Consider the following 18615-nt stretch of genomic DNA (forward strand, 5'->3'; position numbering starts at 1 on the left):
TGAGGCTTCTTATGAACGCACCTTATATCTCTCACGCATTTTCTCTGGCACAGTGCTCTCTGTTCATTTAGCAGTGCCGCCCTCTGTGAGCTGTGACAAGAAGTAATGTGGCATAATGCCCACTTTTCCTGGCGGACAACTTTTCTTGGCAATGACGGAAAAGCTACAGGGGCGAGGTCTATGTACTACTACGCAAAGTAGTCTGGTAGGCCATGCGTTCTGTACTGCTGTGGAAAGTGATGGCTGTGCGTTACTAGCGTTTTACATCAACGCAGACGCCGCTTGTCATTCAAGGTACATGTAAAAGGAGCGGCTTTCTTACGCGTTCAAAACGCGAAATCACAACAAATAAGTGCAAGCAAGTACGAATACATTTATAGTGTGAGCCGCGACCTGTGTCGCAGAGCTGCATAGAAAAAATGAAGGTAGCCTTTACATATTTCGCCTAGAAAATGGGACAGTATTGTTGGACTACAATAACTACTGGTAAGATACGTGCATTTTGGCCTCTGTAGGCCTCGCTGCATTGTCAACAAAAGTTGACCGTGACGACCACGCCGACAAATAACGATTCGTAGACGACGCAGTTCAAGAATGGCATCCGAAATCGCATGCCGGTCCGCAATCTAGGAGGCCATCGTTAGCGTCTCGATGGCATCAAAAAACACAGGCTGCGTTAGCATCAAGGATTCGCCGTAGACGCAGTTATGTCATTTGCCTTTTAATTCGTGTTAGAGGATGACGACTCATTGTCAGAGTAGAGCAGCTTTCAGATGCACCAACGACATTTCGCCGCCAATAATAAAAATGCTGCAGTAAGCGCTGCAGAAAGGCAACAATGTCGACGGGCGAATGTGCCTTGGATGAATAGAAGCTTGAGTGAGCTCGTGTGCGTTAATCCGCACCTATCGCATTTCTTTTACTTCGTCGTCACCTCATGTGCGCTGTATCAACCAAGACGAAAAAAAAACACAGCATATCCACGCACTGAATGATAATGATTGGGGTGAAACGTCCATCAGTCCGTCCTCGCTTCCGTCCATCCATTCATTCTTGCGTCCGTCCATCCGTGCGTTCGTTTGTGTATCTGTGCGTATATCCGCGCGTCCATTCATACGTCCATTCATGTGTTCGGTTCGTCCATCGTCCACTCCTGCGTTCGTCCGCAAGTCCGTCCATCCATCTGTGCGTCCATCGATTCGTCCGTGCGTTCGTGTGTCCCTCCCTGCGTCCGTGCATCTGTCTGTCCGTCCGTCTGTCTGCGCGCGCGTCCATCCGTCCCTCAGCTTGTCTGTCCATCCGTGCATTTGTCCATCCGTTCATCCGTACATCTATGAACACTCGAAGTACTGCCATTTTTCATATTTTTCTTCATATACTCATATAGAAGTACCACCATTCAGCGCACATTCCAAGGCCTAAACGAGAGGTGGCTACCTACTAGTACTACTACGACTACTACTACGACTACTAATACTACCACTACATACATGGCGGACGCACGACTCACGGCATAAGGAGCTTCGCTCCTAAAATGAAAGCGCCCCCTAGCGTAAGTATAACATTTTCTTTTTTTCTTCGTCCAAAAGCTACACGGACCCCATCTTTTTTATAACATCTGCATCGGTTTATTCCACCAACAACTATCACGTAGCGGTGAATCCTCGAACGAGGTGGCTGCGTGCTCATACATCGAGGACGACCGACCCACGCCTTAAGGAGCTTAGCCCCTAAAAGTGCCTTGGAAGCATGCTTAGAGAAGCGACAGCATAGGCGTATGCCCGGGGAGTGGTTGGCCGCGTCCTAGTCACCTTATAGTGGGGACACAAAGTTGCCTCCGTACACTAAAGTACAAGACAGGGGAAGCTGCGATGAACCACCTTCGCCCTACCCTCCAGCAGCGAAATCCTGCGCAAGTTTACGAGCAAGATACAGGCCAGCGAGACGTGGAACAACTGCGTGCGTTCGCCGCTCCAGCTACGAACACCTCTGTTTTCCATGTTGAAGCGCAATGTGCTAGTAAATGTATGCATGAGGAAGGCGCAGGTTACCGAATACTACTCGAGAGTGCACATCGTGCCGTTTCCCTGCGTAATTGAAGACACTTTGACCAAGTGTATTTCAAGTACCAGTGTTTATTTTGCGCTTGTTGACGCCATCTTTGCACGGTATCCACGACACTGTGTGTACAGATATAAGTTCATAACTTCAGCTACCACCACGGTTAACTAATGACCATAAGCGTTAGTCATCGCAATGAAGATGTGCCACTTGGTGTCAACGTGAGCATATCGACGTCAAACAGCACCACAGCTGCAAAAGGGAAATAGACGCTTACAAGATCGCATAACGACTACACAAAAAGCACTACAGCTGTGTAGCCTTTCTTTACTTTTGTGTTGTGCCGATTTCTATAACGGAGATATAACTCGTGTTTTGTTGTAGATTTTGGGTTTCTTTTCGCTCTAAGTACGACACAAAGGGTATCTTTCGGTTGTATGTGATTGATTTTTGAATGCATGCGCAAGCTCACCGACTCCGAAGATATCGTGCCACCGTTGTTTTGGGGGGGGGGGGTGTAATCCCTGGACAAGTTGGCAGACATGTATCGAGTGTGTCGTTACGAAGTGGGAGAACAAGTTAGGTCAATTGCTGCCACAGGGTACTCATCGGGGCTAGCTCTCACCTGCTTCATCATGGCCGAGAAGGTCATGCTGCGCAGCCTCCGAGTCAGGTTCTCGCCGACCACCGAAAAGGTGAACGTCTGTGTGAGGCAGAAGATTGAATGCGATAGGCTGTTATTATTTGTGCACCCTTAACAAAAATATCAAAAGGTTGTAACCACAGTATTTGATATCCACGTGTCTTCTTCACTACGTGTCGCTTAAGCCTTGCCGCTGCAAATAGATATGTATGAGAAGCCCTGGACCGTCTCTATAGCAGTAACTTTATGCATAGCTAGTAAATATTGCTGCTTCATTACGGTACAACCTCAATGAAAACCAACAGATAATGAAGCCATGTGAAGCGTAGGGAAGCTTATACGTAGTAATTACTATACGTAGCCCTTCCTACATTCTACGCTTTCAAGCTTACCCATGCGAAGCCTCCTGGGGTGTTCTTGGCTGAGGATTGAGTGGTTTTAGCTTCGCAGTATTCATTTTCGAGTTTTCAGTATATCTGTTTCTGAATCCACTATATCTCTGGTTTTCATGTCAACTAAGTATCCTGTCCAGGCGCGATCCGCCTGGTCAGCGTCCCTGCCTTCTAACGAAATTCCGCTAGACTCTTTTTCCACCGCGGTGTTCCCAGCATTCCCGTTACACCGGTACCAACAAATAGAGTCTTCATAAGACTAACGAACCCTCAGGTGGTCCAAACGGAACCTAAAGCCACTTCAAACCATTTCCAGACCATCACAGAAGAGCGTCCATTCGGGCGAGGAGGTATCGTGTATAGGTCATCAGGCCAGACCCTGCGTGCAGGATCTACTCTAATGCACCTCGTCCCACGCTACCCCGGTGAGTGCTTTCATTCCACCTCGCCTTGCATGTACCAAAAGCCTTGTACGGGGAGTCGGCTTCTAGTTAAGTCCAGCTGAGACTGGACAAGCTCTCTGGAGCATGCAGGCGTCATTTCGATTAACCAATATAATCGCCTAGTTAACAGTGAGAGGGCCCCGATCAAAACTGTTATCACGAGATTTGTGGGCACAACAAGCCTGTCAGAGATTAAGTTATGGTCATTGATCTTTCGCGTAGAGCATCTCGCTTCTCGTCTGATTCAGTGCAAAAACTGCTAGAGATTCGGCCACAGTGCGGGTGGATGTAAATCTACCCGTCGTTTCCGCACCTGCGGAGAGAGCCATTGTTCAAGCGACTGTACTGCAACTGTGGAAAAGTGTTCTCTCTGTCTGAGAGTGTTTTCTCTCTCTCTCTCTCTCTCTCTGGCTGAGAACAACTCTGAGTGTTCTGCTCGTCCACGGGAAATTCAAATTCTATAGATTATTGACAGCCACCGCTGTTCTAGAAAGGAAGCTACTGACATAAAGACAAGGATTTTGGGTATTCTGGCATTACAGAGCACTACACTTCCAGTATATTGATTGAAATCTATCGCAGCCTATTGAAACTGCTGTGAAAAAGGTAGTGAGTAAGGCTATGGATAAGCTCATGTCTAGCCTTTCTGACTGTTTGGTGGAATTTTTTTTTCATGTAAGATGGTGCACGAAGAACAGACTAGTACAAAATCTGTAGTATCAGAAAATACCAGTGATGCCACTCAGCTACTCTATGTGTACAGTTTTGAACGCACTTTCTGCATATGCAGACAATACTAAGCAGACGGGAACACAGATGCACTTGGACTGACATATGCCTCAGAAGAGCACAAGTGCTACGACTGAAACGGAGCTCTATATTCAAACTTCTAAAAGTGCCAGATCTCCCATCTATGCCTATCTCAAGTTCAAAACCGAAAAAGAACTGAATCAGCTATTTCGCGCAAGGATGCTGAGAAGGGCACGACATGCACCTCTGCGGTGCGCTCAACACCACTGGTCAGTTGAGGGTACTACAGTGGAACTGCCGTTCTCTATTCTCAGTCTCAACCGAGTTACATTACTATTGCAATCATTTTATTCTTCATGTTATAATTCTATTAAAAAACTTGGCTTCCCCCAGATAAAAATTTCCTCTTGCAGGTGTTCGTTCCTTTCGATTAGATCGCTAAACACGCAGTGGTAGTTTAGATTGTTAACTAGACTCGGAGTGTGACATTGTAGCATTAGATTTGTGTCTCCCCCGATACCACCCTTTTTCAATTATGAATTCTTATTTACGCTCTGGTGTGCCAAGTACGAGTTGCGTTGACCGTGTTTTGGTAGCATGTAAAAAGGAATTTGTCTTCGCAGGAAATTCAATTCACATCATTTGTCTTGGTGTCTAAGTACGGATTCTAGTCGTTGGTGACTTTATGAATGGACTATTGACCACAACCTTTCGTGTCTGAATAAAGGCCATGTAACATTTGGATACTGTGATCTCAGTATTAGATTTAAAGCTTTGCTCCAATGCAATCGAGGTTTTGTCATGGGATGTTGTTGATTCGGCTACTAACAGCGACAATCTTCCCATATTATTTCTATTACTTGTGCAATAATAATTTAGATCTGCCAAAATGCACATATGTCAACCGTTGCAAATTTCAAGCCTGCCTACGTTCTGCTATTTCTAAACTTCAAATTGCTAGTAGTAAAAAGAGTGCACCTACGATTGGCTCAATACTGGAGGGACCTAGGAAAAATTCCGAATTTTCTATTCTATCGAAAAAACTTTCCTCCTTTCGTTGATGGAACAATTAGTGTACGCGAGATGATAGAAGATGAAAAGCCGCCTGGAAAAAAACTTCTTCATAATCAATGCCCAAGAAACTATACGGGCTATCGATTCCTTGCTGGCGTACTTGGGCGTACAGTGAACTGCGCGAATAAATGATATGACAGTAGACAATACGATTATCTTCACAATTAAACAAATAAGCATGCTTTGTTCGCATAAATTCGGTTAAGAAAAGTACTGAATGCTAACGCCTTTACGTTAGAATCACGTGTCTTGACACCGAAAGAAGCGAACGCCTTTCTAGAAGACATAGCGAAAGGCTTAAGACGCCGCTTTATTGCTAATCTTTCGGCTATTCGCCGCATGCTGGTAAACTCGCATGCATTTCCAGATGTTTCCTTAGCTGAATTGAGTCATACAGTACTATGCTTCCCGAGGACAGCTCCAAAACCAGATGGAATTACGCTTTTTATGTTGGCATTTTTACTCAAGCAATCAACTAATATTCTGGTAGAACTTGTGAATTTTTCGTTAGGTAACGCATGGATACCTCCCGAATAGAAACTATTCGCATGGATGCCTATTCGCATGGAAACTAACGCATAGATACCGCCGCTCGGCATCGCCTTGACGCCGCTCGCCATCGACGATGCGTCGTCGTCCTTCATCGCCGGAGCGGGAAAACTGATTGCCGCAGTTCCAGAGGCAGGAACTGCGTCGCCTACGAAAAGACCAAGGCCTCTCTCTTCCCCAACAAAATTTCTCGACGTATATGTGGACGGCGTCGCTGCACTGGCTCTTGTCAACACTGGTGCCGCAGTTTCAGTGATCAGTGCCAGACTCTGCCGCTTGCTCAAAAAAGTTATGACGCCAATAGCAAGTATATCACTTCGTACAGCCAGCGCAGAGCACGTCACGCCGGCCCCTGCCTGTACTGCTCGCATCGCGATTAATGGCCTCATCTATGTCGTCGAGTTACTAATGTTGGATTCCTGCTCCCATGACCTCATTTTGGGTTGGCACTTTCTCTCCGCTAATAAGGTCGTCATCGACTGCTGTCGCGCTGAGGTGGAATTTGAAGTGTTTGCCGACGCTCCATTAAATGATGCTTTTGAAACCGAGGACAAACTATTTGTTGCTGAAAACGTCATCATACTGCCGCACTTTTTCGCCCTTACCATGGTGTCTTGCAACTCGCTCACCGAGTCGAGTGCCCTTTTCACGCCATATGCCCTCTTCGTTTGCCGCAAGTGTTCGCCGCTACCTTATGCCCTTCTAGAACTTCATGACGGTGTCAGCAGACTGCTCATCTGGAAGTTCATGTCATGTCCTGTAACACCACTTCGGGGTGAGTGCGTCGGGTGGGTTTACAGTCTCGACCTTTCTGCAATTGTCGACATGCCGACTGGTACTTCCGCCAAACACGAAGTTGCCGGAATGACCTGTGCCTCTTCGCCGCAGACTACTAGGCCTGACGTACTGAGCAGCTCCATCGCCGACACGTTAATCGTTTCGCAACGTGCTCAGCTTCTACGATTGCTGGACAAGTTTCGTTCTTCCTTTGACTGCCAGCACACTCTCCTCAGCCGCACGTCCACTGTGTGTCACCGCATCAGCACGTGTACCAATGCGCCATTGCGTCAAAGACCCTATCGCGTGTCCGCAGCCGAGCGCCAGGTTATCGCTGATCAAGTAGCTGACCTGCTCAAGCGTGGCGTCATCCAGCCTTCGAATAGCCCCTGGGCATCTCCAGTCGTTCTCATTAAGGAGGAGGACGGGTCAATTCGCTTTTGTGTTGACTACCGTCGTCTTAACAAAATAACTCGAACGGACGTTTACCCCTTACCGAGAATCTACGATGCTCTTGACTGCCTCCAAGGTGCGTAGTCCTTCTCTTCAATTGACCTACGGAGTGGCTACTGGCAAGTACCTCTGGCACCGGAAGATCAGCCTAAGACGGACTATGTCACACCTGATGGCCTTTACGAATTCTGTGCCATGCCTATTGGTCTGCCAAAATTATATTGTTGCTCAGACATCAAAATGGAGCATACATGTTGAATAACTTAAGGCCAATCGTGCTGACATCAAATTTAGTTAAAGTGGTTAAGAGGGTCTTCAAAATGCGTAATAATGAGCTAAATACTAAGAGGACAATTCTAAGCCCTGTCAAACTGGGTTCATGGCTGGTTGTTCAACTTGGGATGCCTATGTTGACTTAAAAAGTCGGCTTCAATTAGCTCGGCTACATGCAGCTTTTGTTGCCTTAGACATAGCCAAAGCATATGATCATGTGAAACACTGTATTTTGATAGTGATTAGAATATCTAGATTCTCCGTCACATATAGTAGCGTGGGCTCACAATTTTTTCGCAGACAATAAATTTTCTTCTAGATGAGTTTTCATCGTACACTCACACACAAACAAGGTGAGTACCGCAAGGTGCAGTGCTTTCCGCGGTGCTATTTATTGTACTGATGAGCACCGCTTCACGTCAATGAGACATAACCTACGTTTATGCAGATTATGTCGCGTTTTTCGCAAAGGCAGATAATATTGACATCTTATACGAACGGCTATAGACTTCTCCTGGAGAGCCGGCTCGACAGCACTTGCTTTCTACCTAATCTGAGTAAATGTGCCCTCCTTGTTTTCCCGCTGCAATACCCCGTGCACACCTCTCTGTTTTACTATCATGAGGATATACCACAGGTGAAATCTGTTAAATACATTTGAATAATTATTCATACATCGCTTAACTGGCAACCTCACATCGAATACATCGCCGGAAACGGTGCGCGGGCCATTGGCATATTCCGTACGCTAACTACCGCATAGGTCCGAGAAGAGACTCATTAGTAATGATATATCGCATGTACGTTCGTCCTATTTCGAAATTTGGTTGTGTACTTTTCCCTGGAGTTCCAGCTTACAAGTTACGGCCTCTGTTTTTTTGTTTTTTTTTTTAAGAGAAGCTTTGCGCCTATGCCTTGGCTTGCTTAAAAGAGTTGCTGACAGTGTGTTCTATCTCGAATCGAGGGTCCGTTCTCTTTGCTGCAGAACTCATCTTCTTACTGTTCAGACATTCTTGAGAATTCTTCAGTCACCGTTGCGACAATCAGAAACAGCCTTTAATTCTACACGGGAATCATTTTTTGGTGCTAGATGGCTGCGGCTTCACACCCCGCAAATTGTATTTGTACAACATTTACTAGAGCCAATCAACATACATATATGGGATATCATACCAACTCGTGATAATTTAGACCCTGTGGAAATTCATGACGACAAATTACTCCCCCGTAATATCTCAGATAGTTTGCTACAAGATCCCCTTCGGAGTATTGCAATGAACGTTGTTATTGATACAGACGCATCAAAATGTGACGAAAAGTCAGAGGTTGTTATATTTAGTCCGAATATAGATTGGTCCTATTCTCTTGTACTACCCGATTTCATAGACATTTTTTTGCTGAATTTCTGGCAGCAGTGCTAGCATTACACAAATTGGATACAGCAATTACATCAGCTGCTATAATAACAGATCTACTATCTCTCTGTGTGGCACTTTCTGTTGGTTCTGAAGCTCAAGTAATAAAGGCGTTCCGTGCACTAGTACCTGCGCACTTGAGAAAAGCCGATTAGTTTGGGTACCTGGTCTTAAAGGCTTGTTTCTAAATAAAATAGCCGATTCCCTAGCTAATTCGTCAATGAGCAGACTGATTCTACCGTACCTTCCAACGTCTGCTTTTATGTGACTGCAACTTGGTTCCGCAGGCATGCGCTTATGGAAGTCTTTAGAGGCACAGCGCTGAAAAACTCTACCAAATATCGCCATTTCTTACATCCATGCAGCGAAGAGCCTTTTTTCAAACTCATAAACTAGAAGTAGCTATCACAAGGCTGCGCTGCCGGGTTTCGAATTTAAATTTTTACTAACACTGGTCTGTTCAGGCACCTTCGCCACTGTGTGCGTTCCTTGGGGAACTGGAAAGAATAGATCATTTCTTTTTGACCTGCAGGTGGTTTAATACAATAAAAAACTATTGTAGAAGTACCTTTACGTGGTATTCGTATGAATTTATCTGTGCCTGTCATTTTGTCTATTAGAGCCTTCATTTCTGGGTTCTCCAGTGCGAGAGTATGCGCTGCTGTCAGGGACAATATATTAATGACACCTATAGGTTGACGAAATACTCTGTATTATATCATGATGGGTCTACATAATTATATACGTATAAAAATCAGAGTACGTAATGCTCTAATTTAAGAAATAAGTTCTTTATTTTAATTCTTATATACATCAGATATATCATGATAATTTCCTAGGTCATTTGTAATATTTGTATATAATAATCTCTGTTATTATAATACTGCACACTATTTTATAGAACCACTCAATTCTTGGCCAATCTCTCACACTGGGCATGCGCCACGAGCAATAACAAAACAAGAACAACTTGCCTCCACCTGAGACCAAACCTTCAACCTTCCCATGACGCGCCTGTAATACTTATTGACATACGGTGGCCTCGCGTCCACTTTATCGGGCATTGTTATGCATGCCAACCTGGAAGTGTTAGTCAGCGTCGCTGCATGCCAAGACGACGGAGTGAAACTGTCGTTATGAATGAACAAAAAAAAATTTGTAAGGGCTCCTTTTTTGTTCGACACAACCGCATCGTGCCTTTTGTTCCAGCCCGCTCTATTACAATACGGCGGTAAAGCACTGTACGAAAATCCTACAAAATAAGAAGGAAGAAAATTTTGCCCGCTGCCTTCATATATTACCTTCCACAAGCAATCAAGTCAAATGGCAATATGAAAGTCCTTCTTTTGAAGAGCCCATTGTATCTTTCGAAAATCCGACTGTCGGGCACTCATGATTTTAACAGTATAATGAATTCTTATAGATTTCACCACCGAGACCCAAATTGAAACAAGGGAGAGTGCTGCTGTTATTTTCTTCCTAGATATCTTGAAAAACGAATAATTAAGCATTAATATAACAAGCAATGGCCGAGTTATCTTTCGCTCTCTCTCTCTCTCTCTCTCTCTCTCTCTCTCTCTGTGTGTGTGTGTGTGTGTGTGTGTGTGTGTGTGTGTGTGTGTGTGTGTTTGCGCGCGCGCGCGCGCGCGCGCGTTTAGATTAGGTGACCGGTAATATAGGCAATCGCAGGAAACTCTGGGATGGGACGGCTTCCAGTTCGATGCCCCACGCGGCTTAGCAGCGGCACGCGTGCATTTTTGTACCGCTTTCTTCAAAAAAGCACCTCTCCGTGCAATACCAGTGTTTTAAAGTTTCTTGTTTTTGTTTTTGCTTTCCGTTACTTCGATGATGACAAGCTACGAAAGCTTTGAGCGGTAAGGAAAACTTTTCTATCGCCCCAAAATTATCTGCAATGATTGTATCCTTCTCTGGGGTACTGTCAGTTTGGCTAACAGATCAGTCGATACAGAAGACAGTTTTTATTCAGTGATACGTTCCTGCAGATAAAAAAATCACCATTTTAAAGATCTCAGGGGATGGGGATGACTGTAGCAGTGTGCTAAGAGTTCATTTCGGGATCGCTGCTATACGGCGGACGTCGTCGGTCGATGGGCATGAATACCAGCACTTATTGAGCGCGTTTTCCAGCCTTCAGCGCGCTTTAGGAGGCATTTCTTGGTTCAAGCAAGATACTTATTTGAACGCTAATTTTGGTCAAACTGCGTGGCACGGCGGCACATAAACAATACAGTCAGACATAGACGGCGCCGAAGAATGGAATCCCTGCGCTTCATTAACGCACTTAGTCATTTGTGTGCCGTCCTGGCACACAGTTTGATTAAGATAAACGCAAATGAACTCATCCAGCGCTCCGTGTAAACGTACTCTTGAGTGAATCTTTCGCGTTTTTGTCATATATATGGGTCCAATGGCCGGCGCTCATCTCGTATGGCAGGTAGATTTCACCCGCGCGTTCCCATAATAAATTTGCTAGGCGCGCCTGCGCGACAATTTATTTCTCGATGTAATATTTGCAGTAAATGCGTGTGTAGGCTTTTTATTAGTGCGTAATACGCACGTAACCGTGATAAACTGGTCTTCGCACACTCTGGCTTCAACGTCCGGTACCCAAAGGCTACTTGTCGCTGCGGCTCTCTTAACAGCTGCAGCCCACCTCATTTTAGGGGCGAAGCTCCTTAGGGCGTGGGCTGTGCGTCCCCTGTAGCCTGTATGTAGCCACCTCTAGTTTAGTTCTTGCAGTGTTCACTAGATGGCGGTACCGTCCCCTGTATGTAGCCACCTCTAGTTTAGTTCTTGCAGTGTTCACTAGATGGCGGTACCGTCTCCTGTATGTAGCCACCTCTCGTTTAGTTCTTGTAGTGTTTACTAGATGGTGGTACTTGTATCTGATGATGAAAAGACGCAAGGTGTTATAAACTAGAAAGCGGTACTTATAGTTGATGAAAGACGCGAGATCTTATAAAATGGGAATGATGTCACATATGGCGCGTGTCATTGGTTGAAGGCAATCGTTCGATTTAGTGCGGCGACGTACGCTAGGGGGAGCGATGTAATAAAATCGAGTGGGCAAAATGTACAGAGGATTCATGGTTTACCAGGTTTACCTCCGGAGCTTCGCCCACTCATCATCATTCACTTCGTGGATATGGCGGAATTTTTTTCTTCGTTCCGTGGGAATCGATACAGGCCGATACATGCCGTTTGCCTTTCACGCTCGAGTTGTAGCAGCCAACGCCTCAACAACCGACCATGGTTCAGCAGGAAGAATATAAACGGGCGACCATACGCGTGAATCCCGAATAATACGAGACTTACGGCGAAGAGGTTCGCCGTCGCGTATACTCTTCTCAAACCGGAAGCCGCCAGCAGACGGTGCGTATCACAATCCCTCGCTCTTTAACTGGTCACCTATTACATCTCGCATAATACACATAGTGAATTTCGCAGAAATAATTCTTGTGCAATTCTTCTCATGAACAGTGACGGCATTCTGGTCGCTTATTGGCGCTTCGGTTTCGGTTTCACCAGCCATATTGCTCGAACTTCATTGCTCCGCAATAATTACCAGGGGCCACTTTTTCGAAACCTCGAAGGGGTCATGGGTTTTTCGCGGGATGGCCTTCATTAGATCTGGACACTCGTCCCTTCTATTTAAAAAGGTATACCTTTTTTACTTGCGCAAATAACGTGTCTAGCTATCGAACGTGTCTGCGAGTAAAAATTTTAATTATGATAGCTGCAAACATGTTTTCTTTAGCGTATTTTTCAGGAATTCGGGACATAGTTATTTAAGCACTCCGTATATAATCGCAACTGTATCCAAAATCTTGTATTTCTTTTTCTTAATAAATTCATCATTCGTAGCCTAGCAATTGTGCCACGACTTAAAACTCGTCACGCCACGGAAGATCGTGGCGCATACACTACATATATGCACACTCTTTCGCCATAAAAGGGCTACAGCACGTGTTGTGACCAAGTGCAATGAGACTTCGCAAAACTACCGCTCTTCTTTCATCAAAATTTGGAAGGGCCGCATGCATGTAATTAAAACAAATATAGTAGCATACAACACCCGAAATCCAGAGAAGTGGCAAGTGGCACTATGTCGCACAAACTATGGGGAAGCAAATTATTCGTCACCAGTTACCATCACTGCTAAACCAGTTGAAGAGAACAAATGGCGTAGATATGGGAAGTTATCAAGAAAAGAGCTCCGTGATATATGTATGTAAACAAGTGGAAATGTTTCTCATAATATTACAACCCTTATTTGTACACATCATTTCAAGGTTCTCGATGGGTTACCTTATTTTGTGGTTGTTGTTTTTTATTACTTTTTTCACCTATGCAAAATATTTCACGCCTGCTGTTTTTTTTTTTCGGTGTTATACCAATGCTCTACAGTTTCCGCTACTATGTGTTAAAAACCCTTGTGTACCTTGCAATCTGTTCAATGTTATTATTTGTCCTACTCACTGCCTGCTGCTCTCCTGTTCAAGAGGGGCTGTCACCTCGTCAAGCTACTCACTGTAGTTGCTTTTTGTGACGGCTCCTATCTTTCCTTTCTTCGAAAGGTGATTTTTTTTTATTTATTAAAGTTTATAAATACACATAACCTAAGACCAAGCACGTAAGGAAAATGGCTTTTCTAGTGTGAGAGGGTAGGGAACAAAATATTTTTGTGGAAGTTTGTTCACAAATATGAACAATATATTGCAAAAATAATTGATTGCTTTTCGAAAATTCACCTTACTTTCGAGAGAATAATTTTTTTCGGCAAATCAATGTCATTGTGACTGAATTGTAAAGACAATGGGATGTTTTTTTTCTGCGACGACCACATGTCTACTCTGCGTGCGCTGGGCTGCCTTACACCAGGGTTTTCACTCACTTGGACGAAAGCCAAGAGTCCAGTGACGACACCGACGACAAGGAAGAGGAAGCAGTAGAACATGGTTGTGGACTTGATCATCTCCGCGCTGCCACTGCTCAAACCCTGCGGAGGCAGCAACTTTCCGTCATTCGGTAGATTCTATACGAGAACAACCGAAGCGAATCAGCCGCCTCACCCTGTGACGTCTTTTCTAAGGACAACTGTCTGGAGAAGTAGCACCATTTCGGCAGAAAAGAGTATTCGCAAACTTTATAGACTCTCGCACCGCCTAGCGAAATACAGGAGCGTCCTCTCAAGAATGATCAGTAGGCAGACGCTCACAATACTCCCTTCTTCGGTGGTGTTAGCCGCAGTATTAACGCTTTAGCAAGAAATGAACACAAACCACTTTGTATATTTCGTGAATCTCAGTATACCGGACCGTCCGTGACACGATAAATCTGGTTCGTTCTTGCGATTCGCAAAGTTTTCGTTTTTTCTTTATTTCTTTATTTATTTATTAGTTTATTAAGAACAATTACAAAATTTTTCAAGGAGACACAGCAAAAGGCAAAGATCCTGATTGGGCCATGCCACCCATACAGCAGCAGCAGCATAAAAAGACATTCACAAATATTAAGGGTACATGAATATCAAGTACAACACCTCCGATCAATATTACACCGTCATATAGCAATAAGAGAAAGAAGAAAACAGAAGTACAATTTCACCAAAAACATTGCACGCCGAACTCTCGAGCAGAGAAAAAAGCGCATTATAATCATCTACACGCAAAAAAAACTACGAACAACTTGTAGGGCCCACAATCCACATATGGCAAGAAAAAAAGAAAATCAACACAATACATAACATTCATACAGAACCATAGTATTCTTTTATTTGCATAAGTCCTCTGAAAATAATAATTCTTTTATTGTTTTGGATACACTTGCTTCCTAATTCCAAAGTTGAGGATATCTACGGTAAATGTATAGTGATTGAGAATGTTAGGAATTTGAACAGCAAGTTTTTGTTCCTGTTCCAGCTATGTGGTGTAAATACAGAACTATTTGTGAATTTGTTGCCTGTCGTTTTACGTTGTACTTACTCTGGAAGGAATGTTTGTCAGACCTAAACTGCCACATAATTTCAAGAAATAGTTTGTATGTGTAGAGTTTGGGCTCCTTTAATATTTTATTTTTGGAATAATATATTTGGGTGCTTATTAAAAGTCCTAAATTTTCTATCGGACGTAGCGCACGGTTTTAAAACATTGAAGTGATCCTAAATTATGTGGCGTTGTACATACCAAGCTCGAAGACAGTACGTTAAACGGGAATGTATAGGTGAGTTGTAGATATGGTGCGTCACGTTGTTGATAGTAAATATCGCAGCCTGTTTAACGCACCCACTGCGCAGGCGATGCCACTTTTGAGAGAATCAATATGTGGTGACCAGGACATGTTCTCGTGGAATATAACTCCCAGGAATTTCGCCGTGCTTGACTGTTGAATATTTACTTTTTGAAACTGCTGCGGAGGATGACAGGCCGTGCTCGTACCTTTCGATTTAAAGAGCAAGTATTTTGTTTTGCTTGCGGGGCTCGAGTTTTAATGGAAATACGTGGCAACTCACGCTTTCAAATATAGCCCACATAGTACACATATTAGCTTCGCGAGATTTTCTGCAGCTACTTTGGATAGTTCAATGTTATCGTATAACAACTCTAGTTAAAACTCACCTTGTTTTACGTGCGTATAGAATTCTATAGTGCTTTTGTAGCCCATGAATCCCATACATTCATTGTACGCGCAATGTAGCACAGGCTCACGATTTGCGTTTCTAAGCCATGGCCTACGCTGCACCGCTTGTTTTTTTACGTTCGTTGATAGACGGCAGCACACGGCAAGCGAATCCTTTCCTGCCGGGGATCGGAGCGAAATTATCCTCGCACTCCCCCCCCCCCCCCCCCCCATAAACGTGGTGAGTGACGCCGTGTGGGTGTTGTGCGAGGTGAATGACGTTTTGTTGGTGCTATTGAAGTCGCTTGGCGGAGATAATTTTTCAGATTACTTTCAGCAGTGATGTTCGAAAAAACCGTCTAGACATCGAGAATTTTTGACTGGATGTAGATGTTTGTCAACGCACTGAGAGTGACAGTGGCGATGAACAATCAGTTGCGAGCTCACAAGCAGAGAGCTGCACTTCATGTTCCGTCTTGAGTAAATATTTTTCCACGCTCGTAAGTAACTTTGATTGTATTTATTGTATAATATCCTTGAGTGAGCTCAAAATAACTTATATTATTTTGCATTCCAATTACAGTGGATATTGCAAAGCGTGCATGCCGCCAACACGCTCGAACTCGACAATCGAACCAAAATGGTTAGAGCAATTAAATATGCAGTTGCGGCTACAGTCCACGCTAACTTCTTTTGCACTTCATTCATGCCGTCCGAACAACGTTGTTGTTCGACAAATTTTTGATATTTTGACGTTGCAAAAAGCATACGCACGTATTCGTTTCGATATCCTTGTTTCGGTCGTGCTGTTGGAACCTGACACACACGAGTGCAGGGAATTGCGCACTATTAGTCTGATCATGGCTGCGACACAAGTGATACTTAATGGGAAGTTAAATGCTTGTGTTCCGTTAAAGAAGCGGCTGCATGATGCTTACAGTGCAAGTAAAAACGACGGCGTAATATGTTTGCAAACCTTTGCAACGTTAAACATTTGGTCCCGTGCAGCTGTGACGGCGCGCTGCTTGCTAGTTGCGATTCTACCAAGGCAAATCCGCTTGACAGACTCGGCTATAATGATCTCGGAGTGCCGTTCAGTTCATACGTGAATTTTAGTTGGCGCAGTTTTCTGTACCACGGACTGGATTACGCAGAATCATCGTTGATACACGGTCAATCAACTGACACCACCACCTTTTTGCACTGCGGCAAGAAATGAGGTAGCGAACATTCAAAAGTCGCTATCGCTTGAGAAAGAACTTTCGTTCAATATACATTCATTTGGTGGTCAAGAGTTGATCCGGTGAAAACGGCATGGGGAGTTCGTTAGCGCGTCCTATCTTTTCCTACGTGAGTTCACTGGTTTATCTTCCCTCCACAGCTTCTTTGATATGCGGGATTGAATCCCAGCTGCGGCGGCTGCATTTCCTATGCAGGTGGAAATTTTGTAGGCCCATGTGCTCAGATTTGAGTGCTCGTTAAAGAACCACAGGTGGTCGAAATTTCCAGAGCCTTCCACTACGGCGTCTCTCATATTCATATGGTGGTTTTGGGACGTTGCTCCACATATCAATCAATCAGCCATTTTTATTGCACGGCGTGCCACCATGGTCATTGCGAATACGCAGATTAAGCGAGGTACCGCAACTAAATCACTAATCAAATGAAGAACGCATAAGCCCGCTAGCGGGATAACTCGATTCTGCCAGTGCTTCGATGGTGCCGTCAAGGCGACATCATTGCGAATTTTCTCAGTCGTTCTTGCTGTTTTCATACTTAAAAAACTTGCTTATACTGAACAGTGGGACGTATGAACGATTTCGTGCAATGAGCGGCTAGAGGCCTAGCACTTACCTGCTTTTTTTTGCTTCGTTTTTGGAAGAATGCTCAGTTTGTCATGTGCATATTTTCGCAGAATGTGTTGCATGGACGACATCCACAAGGGGAAAATTTCGTGACATTAACAGCAGTTGAATGCGATTGTTTTTAAGTACTGAACAGTGAAAGTAGTGAACACGCTTGAACAGTTTTCTTGGAGAGGAGATAAGTAGGCTGTCTGCATGTTAGCAGGACTACTTTCTTTAGATTGTGCGAAAGTGTGTGAACCTCCTGTGTAGACAGCTATCGTCTTGCATGCAAATTTAATTTGGGTGGCAACAAAAGACCAATCTCTAGACAAGTACGCAAAGTTTTTTTTATTTCTGTAAGTTCATAATTGTTAATTGTAGGCGTTAGAGCAGTACGAGAAAAAAAATGAAGGGTACAGACACTAGTTATGCCGCAATGCGAAAGAAAGTAGTGTAGTTGTTCGGTTTTAGTTTGTAGCCCCGTAAGGTTACAACAAGGGAATAAACAGGCTGTGATAGTGACCTGTAAGACCCGCGTGCCTAAATGTCACCGAATGTCGAGTGCAGCGGAAGTACCTGGAACATGTCTCCGAGGAAGATGGCGTACACGGGTATGCAAAGGCCCATGAAGAGCGAGCAGATGCATCCGGCGACCATGTACCTCCGCTCGGGTCTCGTCAGTTCACGGAGTTGGACGCTCAGCGAATCGCACTCCTTGCCCGGCTCGGGTGATCGGGCTCCGGTCAACGCAGCGTCGCCACCATCCATCTTCTTGCGGTCACTCGCTGCTGCAGCAGCTCCCGTCAGACGGTCAGCACTGTCACGACCAGACTGCAATATTGAAAGACGATAGTCTTTTTTGGGGAACTTTGGCGCAAAAATTTTGACCTGTCTGTCTGTCTGTCTGTCTGTCTGTCTGTCTGTCTCTGTCTGTATGTATGTCTGTCTGTCTGTCTGTCTCCGTCTGTCTGTCTGTCTGTCTGTCTCTCTGTCTGTCTGTCTGTCTGTCTGTCTGTCTGTCTGTCTGTCTGTCTGTCTCTCTGTATGTCTGTATGTCTGTATGTCTGTCTCTGTCTGTATGTCTGTATGTCTGTCTCTGTCTGTCTGTCTGTCAGTCTGTCTCTGTCTGTCTGTCTGTCTGTCTTTCTGTCTGTCCGTCTCTCTGTATGTCTGTATGTTCGTCTGTCTGTATGTCTGTATGTCTGTCTCTGTCTGTATGTCTGTCTCTGTCTGTCTGTCTGTCTCTGTCCGTTTGTCTGTCTGTCTGTCTGTCTGTCTCTGTCTGTCTGTCTGTCTCTG

The 18615-nt window shown here is 44.6% G+C and overlaps 1 protein-coding gene across 1 annotated transcript in view; it reads right to left on the bottom strand.

Moving 5' to 3' along the window:
* Positions 1-18615, bottom strand: part of LOC119177985 (ATP-dependent translocase ABCB1) — a 147324-nt gene that overhangs the window by 49796 nt on the left and 78913 nt on the right. The window contains exons 18-20 of the mRNA XM_075866304.1: positions 17893-18147; positions 13746-13886; positions 2687-2764 (exon numbers count right to left, since the gene is read on the bottom strand). Of these exons, the coding sequence (XP_075722419.1) occupies positions 2687-2764; positions 13746-13886; positions 17893-18147 (474 nt within the window). The remainder of the gene's footprint in view (positions 1-2686; positions 2765-13745; positions 13887-17892; positions 18148-18615) is intronic.

Source organism: Rhipicephalus microplus, chromosome 1 (assembly GCF_043290135.1).
Source record: "Rhipicephalus microplus isolate Deutch F79 chromosome 1, USDA_Rmic, whole genome shotgun sequence".
Taxonomy (NCBI): domain Eukaryota; kingdom Metazoa; phylum Arthropoda; class Arachnida; order Ixodida; family Ixodidae; genus Rhipicephalus; species Rhipicephalus microplus.